General features: G+C 39.6%; 1 protein-coding gene across 3 annotated transcripts in view; it reads left to right on the forward strand.

Moving 5' to 3' along the window:
* LOC124167053 (protein groucho-like) overlaps positions 1-22,664 on the forward strand; it is a 464,536-nt gene that overhangs the window by 376,906 nt on the left and 64,966 nt on the right. For all 3 annotated transcript variants that reach the window (XM_046544830.1, XM_046544831.1, XM_046544832.1), the window contains exon 5: positions 22,575-22,637. In XM_046544830.1, coding sequence (XP_046400786.1) covers positions 22,575-22,637 — 63 coding nt within the window. The remainder of the gene's footprint in view (positions 1-22,574; positions 22,638-22,664) is intronic.

Here is a 22,664-nt window from a genome sequence, read left to right on the forward strand (position 1 = left end):
AATTTTCAAGTGCGCTTGAAACGTTTCTCCCACATTTCACCGTCGACGACGACGACGAAAGATATCCTTTTATCTCCTCTCGGTGTGTTTTGATGTGCACCTTTTTTTTATACTGCCTCCCGCGGCGAAAAAAAGTCGATACCAACCAGGTGGAGTGGGAGGCGTATTTGTTCTTCACTGGAGATTGTTTCTGTGCAGTTTCTTTCATGAAATATAATCGAAATTATTACTTTGGTATAGATAACTTGGTTTTGTTATAGTATTCAGTTGATATTACGCTGCATCGACAGTGATAAGTACATTGTGTGTGATGTTAATTGATGATAAACTAAAAGACTAGATGGGATAAACGTTCGTTTCAAACGGAGTAGCTCTATTAAATTTTATTTATGCATAAATATGTCCCTGGGATTGGTGAACTAAAGCCCTCAATTTATCCCTATCCATTGCTAGGTTTAATTTTTATTACCGTGAATAGTTGTGCTTAAGGTGGAGCTGTTTGGGATACACCTCAGATGAAATTGGGCCACAGCAGTGAGGACTTCAGGGTATTGCGTTGAAAAAGAAGGCGTTTTATCATTGCGAAATATAAAATGGGATGATGCGTAATGTAAAAGCGTTAAGAAAAGTCCAGTGAAAAATCTGATGCGGAATGTAGCGCCTGGACTGGAGGCGACCGAGGTGTAAGTATGGAGAAGAATGGAGAAGTTCAAGTGAACGGAGAAGAGGAGAAACGTCGAAGTGCTGGACATGGTAGCTGAGAAAAGGAAGCTTTTAGATGATATACAGATGAGACGAAGCCTTTCGATGGAGCCGAGTACTGAGCGGGGAGGGATGTTAAAATCCTTGTTTGAGGGAAGAATGTTAGGTGAGTGATGAAGGGAAGGAAGGTAGGATTAATGGATAGAATGAAAGTCTCCTGGCCGTATTTGTAATTGAAGAAGGAATTCCAAGTCTGGTGGGTAGACAGATCGTGTGATCTAATTTTTTTTCCATGCAAACTAACCATTAACGGTAAAAAAAGCTATCATAATAATTACGTGAGAAGTGTTCAATAGTTAACGGCCGTAACAGTTAACAGTTCTCCACGTGGGTGTTCATGTTACCATGAGTAGCTGCCGGAATCGTGACACATAGTTATCGGTGGTTGGGTATGTTATCAGTGTGGTGTGGGGGAAGTGGAACGGGGTGTGAAGAGATCCCTTGGGAAATGGGTTGAGAGGAATTGTTCCATCAAGGGTTGAAGGGATAGGTGGCGGAAGAGGGTGGGATAGCGGAGGCAACTCACGCCTGATCGACGTCAAAACGCCTGCATCTTGGCGAGGGGTTTGCATTTAAATCAGCTAGGAATCGAGAAACTAAGAATTATGTTTGTGAAGTCCTCACGGAATTTTCACCGGTTAAAATCACTGTTTATCACCAGCGTTTCAACGGGCGACTCATCCATCGTCATCGGGGTGAGTGAATTAGCTCGAGTCGATTAAAATCGTTATTCTTAGCAGTTAACCTCAACGGTGTTTATTAACTCAAGAAACATAAAGGATCAACATAAAAGTAGATTGACGCAAATTTATCGGGCCCATTTTTCAGTCATTAAAGTTATGGTTCATTAAGTCGTTCAGAGAGAACCTATGGGTGACGGAAAAAAACGACCATTGGATTGTAAATGGCAACGGACCACGTGAGACGGATTCGCGAGGCCCAAAAAAGCGGTGAAGCAGTCGGAAAGAGTTAGTGACGTCATAAACCCATCAGAGAAAGGATAATCGATATTTCGTCGCGAATATCTCGAGAAGTAATCGACGGATCGAAAAAAGGAAAAATTCTGGTCGTTATTTTTCACACTCTATCCCAATTAGTGATGGAGAAATCATTTATATCTAAATAAAAAATCGAGTTTTAACAGTCAAGAATCGAGGAAATCGAGATGATCTTCTGGTTTCGATTCAAACTCGATTTTGTTACTTCAATCTTGACCATTTCGTTTTATCTCAGCAGCGTCACTACCTAAGATAACGTAATCCGTCACATTTGAATTTGCTACTACTTAAATGTGTATTTTGTGTAATTTTCGAATGAAAGATAGACATTTTTGTACAAACAGTTTTTTTTCAAATAAGCGTCGATTTTTGTCTATTATTTGATATTTTGGTTCAAATTTCGATTTTTGTGGAAATTTCGACTTTTCATTTCGATTAAAAATCGATTGCTAGAAAAATCGATTTCGACCGAAATTTTTCCTTGACTAATCGCAATCGGCAATAATTAAAAGAGGTGAACTAGCCCATTCTATTAAAGTGGTTTAGTCCTATTTCATAATTAGGTTAGCACTCTTGGGTCGGTGAACGCATTGGTTCTCGGAGGCAGTCGATGACTTATCCGCTGAACTCAATTTCTCGGGGCGAACGAATTTCTTTCCGCCAGCTTCCCGTCATTTCCCGGAATATCTGCTCCTCCGGAAGTAGGAGATTCGGAGCACGGTGGGGTATGTGACGACGCCTGTGGCCTGAATGTGTGGACCATGGGGCGGAGGGATTTGGATCGAAGACATTTCGCCTTCGAGATACTTTGGAGTTCAGGAAAGCCTGAATCGCAAAATCACTTAGTTACTTGGACGCAGTCGCGCGCATAGGGCTTTTACATCTTGGTACTGCCCAGCTAGTCGCCTCAGTATGCTTATGGCTGGTGATATTAGGTCAACAGTCGTAAATAAAAAAATGAAAAGGCGGCATAACGATTGCCATTACTGCACATCGATTTGAAATTTCGCGCGATATATTTATTGCCTAATAACTACCTGTAAAAACGCCTACATCGGCGTGTGGCAGAGGGTGTTAGGACACTATTCGTTTACAAAAAAAGAAAAGGTGAATCGCGGACTGACTTCCACCTAGCATTTATTTAAGTCCCTTATTGTGGGAAAAAAATTCCTACGTATATCCGTTCGGCAAACTTCTCTCTTACGTATTCCTTTCTGCCGGTTATGAGGTTCTAAGATGATGTTCTGAGTGTCACTCTGAAGGATATCTATTAATTGCCCTCGCAATCTTGCATGGTAGACTCAGGCTACAATTTTCCTTGAAGGGTTGCTGTGTACCCGGTAGCATACAATGCTGAAAATCGGGGGGGTCGGGTTTTAATCCCGGCTAAGCCTAATTATTTTTGTCATGATAAATTTCACCTCTGGTATTTTTCTTTCCCACTGACGGCTACCTTTAGGTTTTCAAAATAGCTCGAATACGATCGTTTTTGCTATCATTTTCTGTATTACAATATAATTTTTTGCCTTTAAATCTATCATTTTCACTCTTCCGTCAATGTTTATTACGACTATGAAGAAAATATAGTGAGGCCGCATCCTATGAGAGTGGGTTGAGGGGCTTGGACGAGGGCAGTCCCATTGAATACATTAATTCAGTCGCCTTTTTCTCAGTGATCAGTTGATGACGACGTCGTAATCACTTAAACACACACATAAACTGCTTAACATTCTTAAAAATTTGTAGTATACGACTCATTTGGTGCCGACCTATGCCTTTTGTCCCATTTACTTGTTATTAGAGCGATTGTCTTCATCAGGCCATCTTGTCTCGTAATATGTCGTTGTAATTGTTGAGTTGTCCCGTCTGTAGGGTTTTTTTGAAGGCGTCTCCTTTGTCCCACTCTTCATAGCATTACTTAATCATGGTGAAGCAAAAAACCCAGTACTGTTCCACAAACTTTTATTTGCTGTCGACTAGTTTCGACGGCTATAGCGTCATTTTCAAGGCAAACATGTTTGTCATGAAATATATAAGTCATGAATATCTCATCGTTCCACCAAGTCACGCCAAAATCAATTGATTTCATTGCTTCATCACTTCATCCATTATATTTTTACCTTCATCTATCGGTTAGAATTACAAATTTTATTTTTAATGGCTATATCAATTCACATTACGCCTCTTCAAGCTGTGAACTAGGATTCTCTATTCACCAGTTCTCAACTAAAAGGTCACACGAAGTTACTTGAAGTTAATTTCTATTTTTTTAACAGTTCTGCTCTAATTAAAGAATACTGGGACTAGCCACGGTGATATCTTTACGGAGTCACCCACACTTTATTGCACAAGTTCTGCTCTGTTCTAATTCCACCTCAGAAAAAAGGTTTGGCATGGGTTAATTTCTACCTTTACCTACGGGTTTTAGCCTTGAGTGACCAGAGGAAGTTGGTTCACGTATGTCATTCTCGTCCGCCTGCAGGGACGCTGTTGTTTCTTCGCGGTGCTCTTCATTCGTATTCCGTCCATGGACGTCACTGTTTCATTTCCTCCTCGCTAGTACCCCTTTCCGAACCCTTATATCATCCTTTCTCTCTGTGCAACACTCTTCCAACCTCTCCCAATCTTTACCCGCGGAGGCGGTGACCGTGTTTTGTTTGCTCGCGGAAGAGGATGTTGCGTTTCCCCGGCTCTTGATACCGTGAGCTCCGTTTGAACTTGTCCCGAACGGTTAATCGATTCGCCACTTGCCTGATGAGTCGCCTTCCTTTTCTCTTTATCTTTCCTTCTCGCTATCGTATGTTTCTAAGAATATCATGCCCACCTCATCGAAGTGAGTGCATGTATGGTTGCATTATACCGCTGCAGTATTTCGTACTGGTATAAGTATCGAGTGAGAGAGAGGTCCCTTAAGTTTACGCATATGAGATATGCCAGACTGACTAGGTTATGAGCCGAAATATTCGATTTTTTAAAACTATCGTCTGTCAATCATTCCTGGGTCTCCTGAGTCATTCACTGGTTTCTGCATGCAAAATAAATGCTGGAAATGCAAGTATTTCAACGTATATACCTGGAAAGTATAATTTCAGGATGTCCAACAATGTTTTTACGAGGAAATCATGGGGTTTCCAACCGTATGAATGGGTGGCATTGTAATTTCAGGTTGTCTAGCAATGTTTGTATCTGGCAGAACAATTACAGGGTGACTAACAATGTGATGATGGCTGTCCACCAATTACCGTTTGTCTAATAGTGTGTTCCGTCTTGAGAGTATGTTCAGGTTGTCCAGAATTACGATTGAATTTTTCAGTACTTTTAGCATGCCAGGAATCTTCTCCATACCGAAGGAAATCCCATGACTTTCGGTGATTTCCAGGTCAACAGAAACCTTGTAAATTGTTCTCTATCGCCGCTCCGTGCGTTATTTTCCTCGTTTGAGAGCGGCTCGGATTGGACGAATCGGTATTCAGCCCCTTGGCATGCTGTCAGTCCCGTGGCTGGGAGGCGTGCAGTGCACGAGCGTGGTGATGATCGCATGGAATCACGGCCTCTTCCCTCCCTGCCGAGTAAACACGTGGTGCCGCGTCGTCGGCCCGCGTTTACAGTGTCTACTCTAATGGTAATTGGTTGCTCTGTTTGGTGTACCCGCCTGCCGCGGGCTCCTTGAAAAGGATTCGCGTGGTGCGTCGTAGCTATGCTACAGGACCTGCCCGAGTTCCATCACTCGCATCCCGGACACATATTATGTATGTGTGTATATCCGGGTGATGAATTGATAGACGGAGTTCGCCAGGGCTTTAGACTATTGGGAGGGCTTAGAAACACATTGGTGTTTGTCAAAAATCAAAGTTTTTCAATAATTAAATTATAAGTTCGCAAAGAAGTTGGAAATGTGCTGAGGGCTCCCAGCATGTGCTGATACTAGGCCGTTCCAAGTGAAAATATGACTTGCGCCATTGTTTTTCTAGGAAAGTAGACTATTTTGGAGTCTGTTGCCACGGATATCTCAAAATCAGCAAAGGTTGACTTACATCAATATGTTTCTCAGCCCACCATTAGTACTCACTCAAACTGGAGATCTTTTCCGTGTTCGAATTTATTCCTCCCCGTTGACGAAAATACAATACACGCCCAATTTACGATAAGGTCAACTACGAATATTGCAATAGAGGATTCAACAGTCAGTCTCTAGATCTGTTATCTCCAGATGTGCGTATGCATGAGCGACAAAATTCACCTCTCGTACAACTGACGGCCAGAGAAATCCTAATTTCACGAGGAAAAGAGCAAAAAGGACCGTTAACCAAAATTTATGTTCGTGGTGATGTAATCTATCGAATTCAAAACTTTTCATCGCTATTCCTTACGATAAGAAATATTGTACCTACAGTAAATGTTGAGAATAAATGTGAGAATATATATCTTTAACAAAGACATGGACAGTATCATATGAAAGCCCCACTATGTTCCCAGCCCGACAGAATGATAAATTAAGTGAGATTTTACCGACCGGTTAGGTATGGGTTTTCCTTTTTCCCCCAAACCATTAGGGCTTAAATAAATCTTGTAAAGTAATCTTGTTTGAGAATTTGCTTTTATATGTAGACGGCTGGTATCCTAACACTTAGATCTGGATAATAAATAGATCGCTCTTACCTCATTGCCGTCCTACCCTTTCTGTAAACCCATTTTAATGCCTTATATGGAAAAATATCAAACTTCTACGGGACGACTTGGTGTTTTCTCAATGTCCCCTTGTGTGCAACTTGCGATGGATTCGGCGTACTATCTATCTGAGCTGATTTTTTTCGCGCACTTTTTTATAATTTTCAAAATTCACCGATTTTGTTTCCACTCATGTCATGGCGTTATTTATGAAGTGACTTATTTGTTGGCCGAATTTAGCTTTAAAAACTAATGTTTTGCCCTCCCATGTATTTCAGAGGGGAAAATCTAATTTTGCTATTTTCCCATTTGAAATATGTGAGAATCGAAGTCGGTTGATAGCGACCACTCCATTTTTTGAGTTCAGTGAGTTAACATCATGATCGATACCTCATTCATGTCGAAACTTCAGGAAAAAATTAATCGCAGAAGTTGCGCTCCCATTTTCAAAACACCTTACCTATGATATTAATATGAGTGGGCAACTTTAATCCTTTTGTCTGTGGGTGTCTCTCGGGCGTCCCACCGGGTTAGGCAATCCATTTTTTCCAACGTTTCGATTTAATACTTTTTCATAATCTATCATTGATCTAGCCATCAGTGGCTTTCCTAGAGGTCGTATATATCTGGATGATGAGATCAACCAGCCCTGAGGACGTTGAAAAAGGATTTCATCGAAATGTCGGCAGAAATGGAGTGCCTAACCCGGAGGAAAGCCCGAGGGACATTCACAGGCAAAAGGATTAAAGTTGTCCGCCATTCGCAGGGAAAGAATCAAATCCTTTTTAACCAATCCTTTTGGCTGGACTGTACCCATCGTAGGCTCCTTGAAAAGAGTTTTCTGCAGTGAATGGGACGTTTGTGTGTGATAGAACTTCCATGGAGTTCCATCAGTCGCTTTCCAAGTGGGCATATATGTCTGGATGATGAGATGATCGAGGGAGTCCGCCGGAGCCTATTTGTTCCCACTCAAGGGCCACAAATATTCCACGGCGGGAATGTTCCGCGAGGCTTGCCGGCACGCTAAATACAGATCTGGTGCAAATTGTGTGCTGGTAACTAACAGCGTATTTCCGGCCGTGCCATTAGGAAGCCCCTCGTCCTGTTGTTTTTTATTCATCCTGGCTAATTGGGTTGTAGGGTAGTCGGAATCAATTGGAAGATCTCGACATTTGAGTTTGTGTTTTATCGACCCTGAAATTTACTGCACTAAGGTCGAGTGTTTTACGTGTTTGAGTTTTTTGTCTGCAGCGTTCTGTTTGGGACGACGTAAAAAAATGTGTAGCGCAAAAATTTCATGGGATAAATCATTTTCCCTCACTTGAATTCGAGCAAGGATCCCAGAATTTGAATTTGCTCCATGTGCTCTGACGAGTAAACGTTTAAGTGTTTCAATAATTGATGATTTTGAAGCATGAGCGATAGAAATTTTTATTATAATTCGTGCTTTACTCGCTGAATAAATCTTCTCGTATCTATTTCTTACGACATGAAAACAAAAAAAATACAGTAATATTAATGTTTATGATAAAATATCATCCATTTACTGTTTTTTAGTTGATTTTTTTTCTTTAAAGAACCAATGAATGGGCGTTTCCGATTTAGTGGAAGATTTCTGTGGAACTGGTTCTGTTTCTTGAAAATGGGCAATAACACCTCGTTTAAGCATTTGAAAAATGATAAACTGAAAAACTATTAGGTTTCTATAAAAGAAACCAAGAGCTCCTCACGATAAAATAAGCGTGTTATGTCAGGGTATAGAAATGTTACTTGATTGGAAAAACCGCTTAAGATAGATACTTAATGTATACTTAATGTCTTCCACAATGTCTACAATGAGGTAGGTAAAGGACTCAGACTGTTTTGATGTTCGTAAAGGAAAATCGGCGTAGAACTTTTCTTTGTATAATAATGGTACGCAGTACTTTAAAGACCTCGTAGAAACAATTGCAACTCATTGTGGCTGGAAATCGTTAGAACTGTCATGGTTTCGACAGCATCATGTAGCAATGAAAATCAGAAAGGAATTGACATGAGTGAGTGATTTCAACAATCTCTAAACTGGGAAAAGGAAGACTTTATAGAATCAGTAAAACAACGGTTTCATGAAAGTTGTATGATGATAGTATTTTTTTTTTATTTGGCGCGGCGGCTGGACTTAATGATTGTTAGGCGGAAACACTGATACAATAAATAAATACATTATTTAGGCGGCGGGATACGGCATAGTGTTTGTGTGACCCTTTTATCATTTTGCTTCATTTAATTAGCCCTTTTACTGATTTTTTTATTTCTTATTATAGATAGTAACTGTGGCGCAACTATGGGGGGATAGATTCGCCCAAAGCCTTTGAGAAATAAAAGAGTTATTTAAAACTATTGTCTAGTTTTGAACTTTAATAGCTGCATCTGCTAAAGTGTCATTTTTCAAAAATTTTCCCGAAAAAGTTGCGTGGGGGAGGGGTCGCCAGCCTACGCCATCCGCCCCCCCCCCCCCTTTCAAGCATATTTCTTGTTACGCCACTGGATAGTTACCTTCCCTTGGCCTGCTATGTATCGATATCAAAATAAAAACTCTACAATAATTTAAAATACTGTAAATAAATTTATTTATAATACTGTAAAATACTATAATAGGACGTGTTACTGAGTGTTTCGTGGACTACAACTTCAGGAAGCTAGTGAATTGAATTTTTCAGTGGTTACCAGGGTTAATTTGCTACGTAATCGTTTTCAATGTTGTGATTTTCCTATTGACTTATCTCTATTCACGCATTTACTTGTTTGATTAATGTTTTCAATTATAATCAGCTCCTCTCTCTATGATCTTCCTTTGCATGGTTGAATTTTTATGTATAAATTAGGAGCGTGGTACGCCTTGTGGGTAGAGCGTTTGGCTACTGATAAAGAGGTCCCGGGTTCACTTCCTGGGTGAAGCCTTCGGACACTCCTAAACAATATCTTCGGGGACCAAGGTCGACCATGGAAAAGAACTGGCCCAACCCTGAATTTGTGAAGTTAACACGCCCATGGCCTAGTCGGAGTGAGCTCTGCCCCCACCTAGCCATATCAACATTCGGTACAAATAATCGGTTCGGTTGATTGAGTGAGGGAGTGTGAACATTTATAAATTATAATTACTGGGAAACAGTATCAGCATATCTATGAGAAAGTGATTGATATCTATATTCGGCTAGAGACCGTACATCTCACGCTGACATCATCCAAGTGGTATAATCCATATTTTTTGCCATCATTCCCCATAATCTGTTGTATATAAGGCATGAGTCTTAAAAATATCGATCAAAAAGTTTATTGAGTAATTTTATTGTTGGAAAAAAGCCCCTTGAAGTTCTTTGATTCAGAACTTTATGCTCAAACTATGTGTTCAATTCTCCGATCCCCCTAAGTAAATCTCAGAAAAGAGAATTTCTCCATATCCGTCGAAATCATACATCTGGAATCATTTCCATGGTGACGATGGTAGAACGTCAGAATTGAAAATTCTCTATCGGTTGTCATTCCGATTAGATATCTTGCCTTCTATTCACCGAGATAGCACCACCTATAATAATAATAATAATGTTTTATTGTTCTTGGACAATTGTCCGTTAAGAACATACAATGGCTACAGCATACAAAAGAGCTCACAAAATAAACTTATACAAAATTTATTCAATATTTCCATATGGAATATAGCAGAACTAACACATCGGGATGTAAAAATGAAATCTTGAAGTTACTCAATTGATCATAGCAAGGAAACCTAAGTATACATAGTTTACACTCATAACAGCATTTAGGGTAGAACATGAATAATGATAATATGTGCGATTTAATCATATGATAATGAATAATTACACCTACGTTGCGGACTGGTGACTTCTTTGAGGGAATATTAAGAGTTGCTAGTTACCTATTCACCAGTTTCGAAGTTCTCTTTAATTAATAATTTCGTTCGTATTTCTAATCGGATTTATCTGATTCCTTGTATGCCTGGCTATCTGAAATAATTGCAATATACAGACAGTATAATTTATTGTAGAGAAAGAACCAAAAATTACAGAACTGTAGCTGTGGAAAGAAATTACTTCGAAATTCAAATAAAGGGAGTTCGTAGAGGGAGTTTGAAAAGTTGCAAGTTACCTATTCTCTTGTTTGCAAATTCACCTTATATCATTAATACGATTTACCTGCTTCCTTTTCTGCCTGATTATCTGAAATAATTTTAATATAGACAGTGTAATTCATAGTAAATGAGAACCAAAAATTACAGGCCTATAGCCGTGGAAAAAAATTATTTCGAAATTCAAAAAGAAATTCACCAGTACTATATACCATTAGGGAATATTAATTCTGGTTCCGTGTTGGTAACCAGTACAAAGTATAGTAAAAAAAATACCAAAACATTTCTGTTATAACTATATAAAATATTATCAAAATTCAAATTAATTCACCAGTATTCCTTACCATTAAGGAATATTAATTCTCGTTACCAGCTGTCAACCATTTTCAGTAAAAAAAGGTGTAAAACAATACAGGTGTTTAAATGCGGAAAAAAATCATATCGAAATTCAAATAAATTTAACCAGTAGCCCCATACCATTAGGGAATATTAATTCTCGTTCCGTGTTGTGAACTTTAAGGGGATGCTTACGTGTATGTGTTTGCCGCGAGGAAGAGGTGGGAAGAGCCGTTCTGCGATTGACACAACTGGGGAGGGCGAGGCTCCCGGAGGGCGAAGGTTTTACCCCTTCTATCCACTGCGGTTTTTCCTGAGGACTAACAGCGCCATCTCCCGCGCAAACTCCCGCCCCCACTCCTCCTTGTCATTCTCGCGTGTGTAAATATCATACGCATTTGCGCAACCTCGCAATACTCCCGCGTTCCGCCGCTTTCGTGGTGACAGCGTGGGCTGAGTAGGTTTGGGATCCGCCCACTGCATTCGCTTAGTAGGTGGCATCGTTTTTGTTATATATATACGCTTATGGCGACCGGTGTGATCGGCCATTTTCTGTGTATTATATAAGTTGGTATGGTATGGTACCAGTGGCGTAACTGGGAGTATGCTTTGGGGGGAGGGGAAGGATGAGAGGGGATGGGGAAAGGCGACCTCCCACCCACCACCCCCCTTTTAGGAAAACTTAGGAAAAATGACATGCCCGCAAATACGTACATTTTACGTAATTTTAGCACTTAAGATTTGGGTTTAATTAAAAGGTTACGTTAAAATTTACAATAAGACATAACTAGACTATAGTTTTAAATATTATTTTTATTTCTCTGAGGCTTTGGGGGAGGATCTATACCCCTCATCTCCCCCCCCTATAGTTACGCTACTGTATGGCAGTGGCGCAGCGAGGGGGGTTAAACCCCCCCCCCCCCCCAAAGCTCATAAAAATTTGTAAATTTAATCCATTTCACTTAATTGGATTGATATTACTATTAAACTAGTGTAAAAATTAATAACATATCCCTCAGAAAGCCGTAAAACTCACCATTTTGAACCGTTTATCTTAAAATTCCGCAATTTATTAATCTCATGCCTACTGCTTATCCTGGTGAGTATTCCATACCCCCACACACCCCTGTAATAGTTGCACCTAAACCCCCCCCCCCGGCCTTGAATCCTGGCTGCGCCCCTGCTGAATGGTACAACATATGTATAATATGTATGCACAAAATATCGCCAGCCTCGGTGGCGGTGGGGTACAGACCTCGCTTCCAGAGGTTCACGGGTTTGAGTCCCGCCTGGGAGGTTACCCCTAAACAGGGCCTGGATGTTAGTGATCATAAATAGCTATTTGTTGTAAAAGCAGCTGTTTTCAGGGTGGTGAATATTAATTTAAAAAATAGACGTTTCTAATCAATAGAGCCCGACATCATCCCATTTTTACAGTACTTTTTTCTCATTAATTTTTCTGTCCGTCCTGGAGAGTATACATTTGAAATACTATTTGAATGGCTTATCAGCTGGAGAAAAATATTTCAAGCTACCATTATAAATGTCTCTCTTTATTTTTGCACCAACATATGCAGAGTACCTTCGGAGTACTCTGTACATAGTTCTAGCATTAAGTTTAGAGACCAAGAACTCCGAGAGGTATTTTCCCAACCATAAAATTTTTCAATGATGTGATGAGTTCATTCAAGAGCGTAGTGACCATAAAATGCATTTTTCCTTGCAGAATCAGTTTTATTTGCTAGGTAGGAGATTTAATTTAAAGATGTACAGAATCTTCCAATTAAACTGAATCCTGGAAAGAAGGGGAGGCCCGGGCAACAAGCATAGTGCGGGTAAGAAGAATAAGCGGTTTTATCACAAATCGCTAAGTCACTATACGCGTAGGCCGGGTAAGCTGATCGGTTTGGCGATGCCATGACAGTTAAAACAAAACAATAAAGACATGAGTTATTCGTTAAAGTGAATAAGAACGATTTCTGGTGTTTTATTACGTTTTTCTCTAAGGTTTGAATGTATTTTTTGCGCTAATTGTCTAGTGATCAATAATACTTTCTACTTGTTCGATATCACGTTTCTTTAAGTTTAATTTGTGACTGTAGTCTTCCACTGACCGATTTTTGAAATCTGTAATTTTTATCAATCTTTCTAACATTGTGACTTCGAGCGAGACGGATATGGGAAAAACGGACAGGTAATCGTTTTGGAGGAGAAACACAACTTAGATATGACTACCATACATAGGATGGACATAAAGGTATGAAGAGCATCACAACTAGGACCTGTAATAGCTTTTTCTATCAAAAGCAAAAGCCAATTCGGAATAATGAGCAGTGCAGAAAGGGTCAACTAAACACTATTATTTTCTTTTGCAATGCAGTTGCTATTTTCTTACGATTTTCGCAAAGGTTTTTGCGTATTTTTTCCACCAATTTTCTTAAGGGCAAACCAAACGACGGGCAATACCAGCACCTTCGGCGATATTCTGCAAATCAGACCCATACAGCTATGGTCGCTCCCAAAACAAACGCGAGAGGCAGCAATCAGAGATATTGACGTCCACTTCTGTTAAAGCTGAGCAATCTTAAAAATATGATAAATTAAACAAACAAAAATACAGAGATAACTGAATTTTCAGGACTCAGCAGTTGCAAGAAGACAGATAAATCTAAGAAAAAATGCCCTAGCAGATTTCTTTTGCTTGGTGTGCACTGAAAAATGCAGTGAGTAGACTAACTTTTTAATTTTTCAAGTTATCCCTTTTTCCCTTATGGCGTATCTGTTTTGCCCGGATACTACGTGCAAAGCAGATAATTTGTACGTTTTTATTTAGAGATATGAAGTGAAACACTTTGCACTTTCCACATAAAAATTTATTTAACTACAGTCGGCATGTTTCGATGCACTGCAGCATTATCAAGACTCAGTTATCAAGAGTCTTTAAAGACAAATTATCAAGAGTCTTGTTAATGCTGCATTTCAGCGAAACATGTCGACTGTAGTTTAATAAATTTTTATGTGGAAAGTGAAAGTGTTTCACTTCATATCTCATAATGGATCTCCACAAAGTATCTGCCTCATCCATCCAATTGTTATTTAATCGATTTGTAGGAGGAGTTACCGTTTAAGTTCTCCTTTTTTTAATAGCTCAGTCCAAATTGTGTAAAACAAAGTACTGAATGATAATGAAGAAATTTCTTTTGATCATGTATTTGTACCTTTTTTCTGCACTTTCCCTTAACATATGTTTCTTGCCCGCACCACGCCTGTATGTTTATTCGTTGATAAATATAATATGTTCATTATGGATTTTGCATTCATTTTCGCCATTGCTGCGTCTTCCCCTCATATTTTACTCGGTCCGTGCGGTCCTTTTTCTATGGTTATATTTTGCAATCTTCGTGAAAATTTAAACTTCTTCCGTAAGAGTTTGTTGCACCAGCTATATTGAATTCTTAACCGCCGAAAACGCGTCTCTTTCTGCGCGTTCCGCCAATAATATCATTCCCCTCCACGCAATTCATTTAAGTTTTCCAAACTTTCTTCTCGGAAAAAAAGACTCGAAGAGAGAGATCCTTTTACGGAGAACCTCGGAACACCTCGTAGCAGGGCGAGTCTCCGGAGGAGCATGGAAAAGTTCCTCCATTTTCGAGAGGGAGTAGTAGTCGTCCCTGTTTTCAATATTTTGTCATCCGGCCACCTGCCGTAGGCGTCATAACTCTCTGCGCTGCCAATCTCTTCCATCCTGTGATGGTGTGGCCCTGTTTTATCCGTTTGCTCTGGGATATTCTCCTCCACGCTGAGCTCGCGCGTCGTGGAGGCAAACCAACCGTTGGGGTACTTCTTGTTTGATCTAGGTTGCTTAGATGGATTATACGGCTGTGCAAACCTTCGTGTACCCGTTGGCATAGATACCTACTTGCGTTCCCTTAGACTTCGATAAATGATGTCGAGTAAGTTAAAATTTGAGGTACTGCAAAATGATATAATTGCTTTCAATATTTATTTATAAAGGCGATCATGTTGAATGCATGGATTAGTGGTGAGAACTATCTTTATTTATCAGTTTCACATTGTATCACTCTCAAGATACAAATGGTATATATGTATTAGTATTATAATATTATGGTCAAGGCGAATGATTTTTTTCTCTCTGGAATTTTCGAAAAAACTAAATATGATTGATACGATGATGATAATGATAATTATGAATGGTTTAATGAAAAAAATATGAGTTTAATATTTTGAGAGTGATATAATGTGAAAACTGATAAATGAAATACCTATGATTCTTACTGCTAATCCATATGTTATAGATGATTGCCTTAATAAATGAATATTGAAGGCAAATATATGATACTGTAATATCTTAAATTTGTAACCTACCCGGCATCATTTACCTTAATTTTTATTCGCCCTAAAACCTCGATAGGAAAGCCATTTTCTGTGTCGTAATTTTCAGAACCACTGTTGCATAATCTCTCGCATGTTGCTCCATAGAGGTGTATTTCTTTATTCAGTTTGGCGTAATGCTTGTTGCTCTTCATTCTCTGAGTTAACCGTGCATTCTTCCTCCCCATAACCTGCATTCCTTCCTTCTCTTGCCTTTTTTAGCATTCCATCCCCGCCAAGTACTCTCACCGCATACAAATACTCGTTCTCTTACAATAGTTTCTTGTCCTCACCCACCATGTGTAACACTTCGTATTTCCTCTTCCTTTCCATCCACTTTACTTTTAGTGCTAACTTTGGATGCTTTTTACCTTTAATAATGTCGGACACTGTTGTCATGCCATTAATCTTCAAAAGATACCTCCTCCGCCATTACCTAAGTGCAAAAACGATCCAATTATTCAGTAACAAATTATATTTAAAAAATGAAATGTTTTCAGAAACTTTCTCGGAAAAATCTAATGTGACTTGGTTTTTGTCAGTATGATTGAGCCGCAATACCTTTATTTGGAGATCATATTAATTATAATAAATAGTATTTTTTATTTGGAATTGACGAAAAGAGTAATTATTTCTTTATTAAAAACTTTGTCACCAGAAATCAAAGAGAAATATGGACTTGTTCGAAATCGTAAAAGAAATGATAAAAAGAGTGATCTCATATGTTAATACTGGGGCATGTATGGTGACGTTGTTTGGTATGATACTGGAGGGTTGATACTTAAAATCGCACCTCCCAGAGTCATTATACCGTGTATTATATTGGTATTGGTAAATTTTAAGCTTCTGAGGAAGGTTATCCGATCAGCTTTATGAGAGGAAATTTAAACGGGAGCTGGAACGGGAAACTACCTTTATCGGAGAATACTTCAATGATAAAAATAATGGTCACTTTGGAAAATTATATAAAATTGGTGTACTCACCCATTTTGGCCTCAGATTTTGATCTCTGCGCTGTGCCACTATGAACGATTTTGTATTTATTTACTCCAAGGATGCTACACTCATGCTTGATAATCTCCAATGCCATTCAGTTGGCAACCCTGGTCGTAAACCTAACGTTCCCAAAATCGTGGGTGTTGTACGAGGCGTGTGAATGGATGCACCGCGTGCAGAAGTGGAGACGCTGATGCTCCGACACCCTCCAAACTTCGACCCTTCCCCGCTAACCCCTACACGTTCTTCGCTTCAGTACAAGCGATTCCCAGTGGTGTAGTGCTACAATGTGCTGGGACAGATCCCTTAGCAGTGGTAGCCTGTGAGGAAAATATTCGTGGATGATCATTAAATTTTAATGGGTACGCCCCTTTTACGGGATCGATGTATTGCACTTTATTGACAGAAACGATGAAATAGGAGTGACATTTTGCCTAAGAGATACGGATAGAAATTCGGGAGCCTCTATTTATTCCATATCTGCCTACTGCCCCGCAAGCCGCCTCAATGGGCGTGTGGTGGAGAGGGGCTAAGTGTTGGGACACCAGCCGTTTACAACTAAAAATCGAATGATTTAACGAAATTACCCCTAGCACTTATTGAAGAGGTTTATTTTTCGGGGGAAACACAAATTCCTATACCAACGTAACATAAGCAGGCACAAATACTAAAAATAATATCTAAGAAGTATAAATTTTCTTTTTTTTTCTTTACTTTATAGGTTACAATGAGTAACTATCATATTGTTGTTTAAAAAAATGAAGAATGTTTAACGTTCTCTAATAGAGAGACAATGTGTTAGGAACTTAAAAGATAACGTGTATCACGACCAAACTCTCTTCCCTGTATTGCATTCATATGTTTTGTATATTTTTGCTAGAAAATAAGTTTAAAGAAAGCACTTATTGAAGGCGATTATTTTTCGGGGGAAACACAAATTCCTATACCTAATCGTTCTGCGAAATATCTGTCTGATGTATCGTTTCTGTCGGACCCGGGTGAAGATGATCTCTCAGTAACTATATCCCAGTCCACAATATTTGATGCCTGGAGAGTCTCTCCGCCCCGCGTTAAATCACAGGCTGTCGTCTTTAACTCTTCTTGTCCTCCTCTCCTGCCCCCGCTCTGTGTCCACTGGTCAAACTAAAACCTCCTCACCCCTCTCCCTAGGAACTGCTACGTCTCTCCCACACTTCCCAATAGTAGTTCTCCGGGTACATATATCTCCATCGGCCGCCAGGCGATGAGTTTGGCAATGTGGTCTCTCCGGCCGTGTGGGTTTTGGGGGTTCACTGGGGGAAGGAATCGGTGGCGGTCTGGGAACACGCGAAGGGTACAGGGATCAGTAAATGGGGAATACGATCCTTACTCTAGCTATCCGTGGTTTACGTAAGAATTTGGTCGCTGCATTTGTCGTTTTATCTATGCTATTTAACGTTAAAAAAATTCTGCACGTACGTCCGAACTGCTGTAAAATCGCCTGTGCTGCTGTAACATTTTCACTGGCCAAATGTTGCGCGTACGGCTTAAGACACGAATGAATAAAGATTTATTTAGGGTGTATCAAGCCGTGCGTCAGAACCAATTTCATCTTAGATATCACTACAAAAAGATCTTTTTGTCGTTCCGTATATGCTCCCTTAATGCTGCACCTACAGTGACAAACGAGGTGTCATTTTAAACGTTGAATCGCCGGTTTCTAACGAAAAATACAATCTCTATCTCAAATTTCACATTAAACTCATTAATTTGAACTAAAGGTTTCAATTTTCCATGTTGATTACTCGATCAAGATATAATGAATCAACAAATTTATGCTAAAATAAAAAAAAAGGCTTAAAAACCCGTTTAATCCTTAGCTATATCAAAGAAACGTAACATAAACAGGCATTAATATTAAAATTAAAATCTAAGAAGTATAAGGCATTGAAATGTTCTGTTTTTTGTTTTTATTTACTTTATAGGTTACAATGAGTGACTTTCATATTGTTGTTGGAAGAAATTACGAATGTTTGACATTCTATAATAGAGAAACCATGTGTAAGGAACTTTAAAGATAACCTCTATCACGACCAAACTTTCTTGTCTGTATTGTATTCATATGGTTTGTATATTTTGCAAGAAAACAAGTACGTATAAAAAGAGTACTTAATGATAAACGTTCTTTTTCGCTATAATTCCAATCACACCGTTTCCTCAACATAATTATTCCCTGATAGCGTGAAAGCGTGAAATTTTCGCCTGGGTTACCTAGTCTCTATTATTATTATTATCATCATTAGGGTCCCTGACCTGTGATTATGATGTAGATGCCTTTAATTTTTGAGAAGTACAGATCTTTGCTTCGTGTTCCTCTGGGCACGACAAGGTCGAGTAACGTATTTCATTGTTTCACCCCACCCCCCCACCTTTCTGTCTCTAAAAGTTCTTCTCTTTTTAGTTTCCCTTCCTCCATTTACTCCTGTTCAAAATGTGTTCCAAATTTTGTTCCCTATTTTCATCCTTCATCTATCTTGCACATTCTCCATCGTAATTTTACCCCTACTCCTCGTACCACCCTTTGAATACTTTCAATCTTTGGTTTTTATTCGGTAATACTGTTGAATACCATTTTTTCATTGTTGTTTACGTTTTTCTTAGTATTGTTAATTGTTTTGTTTTCTATTTTGAGACTTTTGTAATTGGCCTTGTTCTGTTTTTGGACTGCACTAAATAAATGAATGGTGCAAGAAGCAACTGAATTTGCGAGTATTCGTCCTGTCAACTGGCAGCCTACTCTTACTCCTCTGTCGTACGTTAATATTTTAGGGAGTAATGACTTCGATTACCCTCAAATATCCCTCAAATGCACGCATGAGAGATTTGGGTTTTACTCGTCGTAGGGAAGGCCATAAGACGGTTTGGGTCCTCAGCTCTTCCCCCACCGTCCCCGGATCCTAAGGCCTGCGGGTCTGTGGCGTCTACGTTTTGGGTAAGGAGGATTGGGATGGTTTTAGACCTTGGCGGGGGAGTTGGGCGCAGTGTGGTTTGCGGAGGTTGGGTTTGAGGTGAGGAGAGGGAATAGAAGGGTTTTGGCGTTTGCGGCAGTGAGGAGGGGGTGGCCGTGTTAGACGAGGCGGTTGCGGGCTAGGTGGGGTGGGACAATCGCGGGGAATATTTTCGGGGTCATCAGGCGGAGGACCTACTGGACGGGGTGGATCTTACAACGCTCCTAAGTAAATAAAAAAATGCGACTGCGGTGGCTAGGCAGTGTATTCGTCTTACTCTTTGTGATTTATTTATATATTGATTATCAGGAAAGAGCTAATGAGAGGTTCATTATATAGAAGCTTAAAGAAAAGGTTAGTGAATATTCTTGTCTGGAGTATAGCGCGTTACGGTGCAGAAACATGGGCACTTAGGTAAGAGGACGGGAGAAGACTGGATGCGTTAGAGATGTGGGTGTGGAGAAGACTGGAGAAGGTGAATTGGGCGGAAAGGACGAGGAACGACGAAGTTCTGGGCATAATGGGTGAAGAGATGCAGCTTATAGGCGAGATATGTAGAATACAGAGGGTATGGATGGAGCGAGTACTTAGCGTGTAGGGGATGTTGAAAACAGTGTTAGAGGGAAGAAAGTTAGGTAAACGAGGGGGAGGAAGGAAGAGAATAAGATTTTTAGATAAAATGAAAGGGAGTATGCCTTATTGTGATTCAAAGAGGGAAGTCCATGAAGGGAGGGGAGACTGCCAGAATACTTCTTAAATACTCCATGCAAACCTACGTAAGTCGTGTGAATACTTTAGTAAATAAAATGATCAACTAATGAAACATTGAGCCAGATAAACCAGACATTACATCAATGAAACATCAAACTTCCATTAGGCTAAATTGCTGTCAACAAAGATTTCTCTCTAAAATTCAGTCGATCTTAAAAGATAGTTAAATTTTTAGATAAAATGAAAAGTATTATTATGGATTGAAGAGGGAAGTCTATGAAGGGAGGGGAAACTGCCAAAATACTTCTTAAGTACTTCAAGCAAACTCACCTTAATCGGCAGAATACTTTAATAAATACGTATGCTTTTCGCCGAGTTGCAGACATTTTTGAAATCTGATTAGTACGCAACGTAAGTGTCAAGATTGATCTAGGTGAATTCTTCTCTGGTTTTCCTCCGGGTGAGTTCATTGTAGGCCGAAGTTTCAATATCTGCCACTGCCATCGTCTTCAGGGCATGACAATAGGGTGGTTTCCTATTATTTTTGTATTGCCTAAATCTAATGATTATTACTCCTGGAGTACTTATTTCACGCTTTTAGATTATTAAATGACGATATCTATTTTTCGCGATTAAATGTAAAGTGAAAATTTTCAAGCGCGCGAAAACGCGACAGCCAAGTATAAACGCTGGGGAAAGTCCGTGTGACGTCATTCTTGTTTCGGCTGCCACCGTGTGAGGCCACCTTGGTGCGAGACTACGGGCGCCGCTGCGATGCAGGCTTCAGGTAGCAGAGTACCAGCAGGTAGCGCTTGGCTTAAATAAGGATTATTAATACCTTATCAAGCGAAGGAAACTTTCCGACCTTTGGCAATTTTAAAAGGTGATTATTAAGAGATGTTTCCCTTAACTCTGTACCTCATGCATGCATTGGTAATCTCAGGCGATGTAAAACTCCTATCTACTCGTATAGAAACTAGGTCCTTCTGACATCACGTGGAGTGGCATCGCATGGGCGCCAATCTGGACTTGTTCAAAAGCGGTTAAAATTGACCATTGCCATTCGTCTGAACTGGAATTTCTAAAACCAAATAATTTGTATATTATGGATACACTAATGGTGGGTAACGAATCGCAATCAATGCCTTTCGTTTTCCTTGATGAAGGAAACTACCCTATTGATCCCGATCCTTCATTGACTGGGCTTTTTAGCCCTGAGTTTTTATTGCTGCTTCTGTGCGTCTGAAAAACCACAACTTCAGCATTCGTGAATGTGCCCATGGCACGACATAAGCATCAGAGAATTTATTTCTCTTATTTAAAGCATTGCATTGGGGATATGACATTTCAAGAGTGTAAGGGACCAGTGTATACCTATCCAATTTAAGTGAAGGAGAAATTAAATTAAAGGCTGCCAGTGAGCCCGTGCATTGCACCATAAGGTTGAGAAGAATTAAACCTAAAATACATTGATGAAAAGTTTCCCTATATCATAGTAATTCTAAAACTTAACAGCTAGTCGGCAATACATGAGTATGGTGCCTTCCTATAAACCGGTCAGTTTCGCGCCAATTTCGTCAGGTTACTCCTGATTGGCTTGCTCTGGTGTTTTGCCTTTCCTCCTTGAGTTTTCGTAGGGCTAGGTTCCAGGCGGCACTTAAAGCTTAGCCTGTGTCGCGGGTAATTTTTATTTTATTTTGTCCTTTCGAAGAAAAGAAAAAAATGCGGGATTGACTGTAGCCTCCTCTCTGTTGTCTCCTTGCTCTTTTTGAAGTATGCCTGATATAACAGCATAACTGCCGTCCACTGGATATAAACCGTTGTCCCTTTAGGGAAAATCCCCTTCGGCGGACGTCATAGGCTCGCGGTGGTCAATGGAAACTTGGATCCCGAGTGGCATGGACGCGTTGTGAGGGTTGCAGCCAATCAGGGCTCTACATAAGAGGCTCCATGTCATGAGTTGCACGATTTCCCAATGAGGGTTTGGATTGTGGGCGAGCGATTATGACAAAACTAATTTTCGAAGTAAAATAACTTGGTTTTAGACCACGAAAATTTATTAAAATCATCGACCTTGGTACTAACACCCGGTAGATGTCACTATATGTGATTGTATTAAATATTTGTGCAATAAAACCAAGTCATTTTAATTTTATATGGAAAAACTTCCACAAATTTAAGCCTGAATTAATTACTTGCAACAAAGTGACAAAAACTTGATAAAATACTGATGAAAGAAACAAGTTTAATGCAAGAGAAAGACGAAGAACTCCTTTAACAATAGCGTTACCCATTGACGTAGAAATGATATACAAAAAGTAAATTTGACCGAGAAATGGAGAAAACAGTGGTAATGATACGAAACAGGTACATAGAAATTGATAAACATTGATGATGACCATTTGTCCATATGTTTGATTTTATTTTTGTACTTGTAGTGCGACCATAGCTTTATTTTAGTGTTGTTTTACAATAGGTACTCCTTTGTGGCGGTCTAAAGGAAAATTTTATGATGGTGTAATCTAATTTATGATGTAGTTTAAATTAATTTTCCCCCTACGCTTACTGATTTTCTTTTTTTTCTCATTTTATTTGCAGACGGAGATAGCCAAACGCCTGAACACCATCATAGCACAAGTGCTGCCTTTCCTAGCTCAGGAGGTGAGTTGTCCCCAACCGCGTTGACAT

Source organism: Ischnura elegans, chromosome 10, assembly GCF_921293095.1.
Source record: "Ischnura elegans chromosome 10, ioIscEleg1.1, whole genome shotgun sequence".
In the NCBI taxonomy this organism is placed as follows: domain Eukaryota; kingdom Metazoa; phylum Arthropoda; class Insecta; order Odonata; family Coenagrionidae; genus Ischnura; species Ischnura elegans.